Consider the following 3,330-nt stretch of genomic DNA (forward strand, 5'->3'; position numbering starts at 1 on the left):
TTCGTTTTAATAAAAAATTAAATCTCTCTCGTAAGCTAAGAAGGAGGCTGACAAGTCGTGATCTCAAGCTAGAACTTCGATTGCAAATCGATGGGGCACAAGGTGAAAACCTCTCAAACACGATAATAAAATATATATAAAAAAAAAAAAAAAAAAAAAACATTGAACTTACCCCGCGTTCGGCCTGCAGTTGATCCTCGTGTCCCATGAAGTTAGGCATGGCGGTGAGGTTGTACCGGAGACCCCGGCAAAAGGACACACCTAGTCGCTCGCACTTGGCGCTGGCGCCTTGGTGGCCAACTCCCCAGGACACCGCAACGCCGGCAAGGGCCGCTAGCGCGAGGAGCACACCCACGTTATAGGCCGTCATCGCGCGGACGACTGATTCTCACGTATAGTCAAGGAGGCGATCGGTTAACGTTTCGTATTACCGGGCTACACTCATAAGGATAGCGCACGCGAGCCGCTCGGCTCGACACTCGGCAACTTACTGAGGTGGCGGCCCTCGAGCGGCAACGTGCGCTGTCGAGCCGCCGACTTTGGGGTAAGAGAAGAACCGGCGCTCCGCTCGGCCGCTTCGACAATGCTGCGGAACCAAGCGGATGAAAGGAGCGGCAGAGGTTTGCGGAGTAGTTGGATGAGGCGGAGGACGAGGTTGGAAGAAGGATGAGAAGCAGAAGGAAGAGAAGGAGACGACGAAGCGGCCGACGATGACGAGCGGGAGGTGGGAAAGACGCTTGGGATTTTTATTTCTATTTCGACTCATTATTGCGCTCTATGCGGTCCTGCGTGAGCATTGGCACCGGCTCCCGGTGGCTAATCGCTGACGTCCTTACTGGTACCACGGTGAGACCTCCGCTTCGTAAATTAACCTTACGCTTATTTGAGAAAGCTTGCGTTCTCCCGTACACCCTTCGAATACTTTTGAATTATACGGAGATCGCTGCTAAAGATTATTATAAGCTTTTTTTTTCTACGTTCTGTGCGCTTTCATTAGCTAATGTAGCCCTAATCGTTACTAATTTACATATGTATATCCCGATAAGCAAACTATCTGAATAAAAATCCGACAACTCGACAGCTTACATTCAACTTTTTTTTTTTTAATGTTTAAGCTTTCTCTCCCACATACGCACACGAATGTGTACAGCATTACGATATGTAAAATCATAATTTTTTGGATTTATTAATCGAAGTTACTTATTGGCCAGCCAAATAGATCTATAAATCCAGACAAATATTCATAATGCACTTTGTAATATTCAAATATTTGTGAATTTCGCGGATTATACGATGTTCATTTACATAATTACGTAAAATTTCAACTAAATCCACTTAAATATATCGAAGCGAATTTTAGTCGAATCAAATCGTATTATTTAGAGAAAAAAAAAATTAAACATGAATTTTATTCCTATAAAATTAAATTCTTTTACAAAAAGATGTAGATGATTCGACGTTGGAAAAAAAATCAGGGCACGAGAGCCTACCTCATTCGTAGGTATATCAGTTAGGTTCTTAAAAGAAAAAAGAAAGAAATTCAATAAGAATTCAATAAGAATCATAATCAAGCATCGGTGAATATTGATTATGTGAGAATGACTGTTTATAATAAAATTGAAATAATTAAATTGAAATGTGTACAAAAAGGAAAAAAGTAAAGAAAGAAAGAAAAGAGAGAATCTAAGAGTAAGAGAAATAAAGAGCCAACATAAAAACATAGATGGATAAAGAGGAAGAAAAAGAGGGAGTGAGAGAGAGAGAGAGAGAGAGAGAGAGAGAGAGAGAAAGAAGGATTCAGTTCGTTCGATGGAGTTTTGGTATTCTTGGACCTTTGATATACACGCATTTCGAGGCCGTTTTTTCTTTAACGTGGTCCTTTATTGGCCCCCTTCCCCTTTCACCGTGTCCACGTTCCTTCCTTCCTTACTCCTTCATTTCTCGAGCAGCTCTCTTTTTTATATGCGCGTCTTTTTTCCCTTTAGCTTGCTTTTATCCACGAAGGACTTATTATTTTTAAGGAGTGAGTGAGATGGAATTTCGGTGCCCTCACTCGATTTTGCTCACGGGATAATAATTAGGGGGAGACCGCAAAGCGCTTTGATGTAAATAGCAACGCGGCGTGTATATTATGATTTAAAAATTACATGACCGTTGTCGATCACTTATGGTTTTTAAAAGCTTAATATGCGCGCGTTTCAGCTGATCTCAGGCAATCATTGTACCACTTGTTTTTTTTTTCTTCTTTACAAGCACGTGTATGACAATAAACTAGCTAATCTATGATAAAAAGTTATATGTCTAAAGTTGACATGATATCATTGAAATTTAATCGATATGAAGATTATTGACTATAAACACGCATTAGAAGAGATCTGTTCGATATTTTTGTTACGGCTGGCATATAATTGTTAAATCTGCTAATAAATCAGATTCATAAATTTTACAAATAATTATTAAGGCGATTACCTAATTATTATCCAATTGTGATATGAACTCGATTAACTTATTTATCGATGGAAGGAAATTAAATTCACAATATTCATATTAACTGTAATATAACGAGTGCTGGTTGTATAAAAACTGATTGTCTAAAATGCCTACCTTTTATCAAATAATATCAATTATATAAATGTGCAGGAAAACTTCTTTTAACTTTAATTAATTGGTTTTCAATTTTCAATACCTGAAACTACTTGATAGTTATTGTGAAATTAGCTTTTGCAACATAAAAATTCTTCTAATTAAATCTAAGCTTGGTATCGCATATTAAATCTTTCGCGATCACCTTATAAGAATTCAGTGCAAGAATCCAATTTTGTACTGTTGAAGTTCTTATAGGAACACACGAGCACGTTATTTATTCTTCCTACATGTCAACTACGAGTCGTACAAGGGAAGTGAGCGATTTCCCGTATCTGAAAAAAAATTCGTACTTAAATTATAAATATTACACAACTCGTATGTCGAAAGATTAATTAAAAATATCCTAATACTCGTGGGAATTTATTACGAAAAAAAAATTATACAACATTAACATTCTAGTACATAGTATCAATGTACATTTCAATTACAAAACTTAAATTTATATTTACTGACGAAACTATTATAATATTTAGAAGAATGACATTATATTTTAATAAAGTAAATAACACTAAGTAGCGTACAAATAGTCCGTAATATTTGTAATAAGAATCAGTCTTAAAAATAACAAGTTCGAAATCGAAACTTAAGCCACTACTATCATATAAATACTTATTCCTTCTCATTGGTATAGAAGATGTTAGGCGTCGTTCTAACATGCAGATTCTTGTAATGATTCTAATTACA

At 36.9% G+C, this 3,330-nt stretch overlaps 1 protein-coding gene across 1 annotated transcript in view; it reads right to left on the bottom strand.

Moving 5' to 3' along the window:
* LOC105367291 (frizzled-9-like) overlaps nt 1-606 on the bottom strand; it is a 41,435-nt gene extending 40,829 nt beyond the window's left edge. Inside the window, exon 1 of the mRNA XM_011505947.1 lies at nt 173-606. Within this exon, the coding sequence (XP_011504249.1) occupies nt 173-370 (198 nt within the window). The 5' untranslated portion in view covers nt 371-606. The remainder of the gene's footprint in view (nt 1-172) is intronic.
* Between the last annotated feature and the right edge of the window lie 2,724 nt (nt 607-3,330).

The sequence above is a fragment of the Ceratosolen solmsi genome, unplaced genomic scaffold, assembly GCF_000503995.2.
Source record: "Ceratosolen solmsi marchali unplaced genomic scaffold, CerSol_1.0 scaffold7, whole genome shotgun sequence".
Classification (NCBI taxonomy): Eukaryota; Metazoa; Arthropoda; class Insecta; order Hymenoptera; family Agaonidae; genus Ceratosolen; species Ceratosolen solmsi.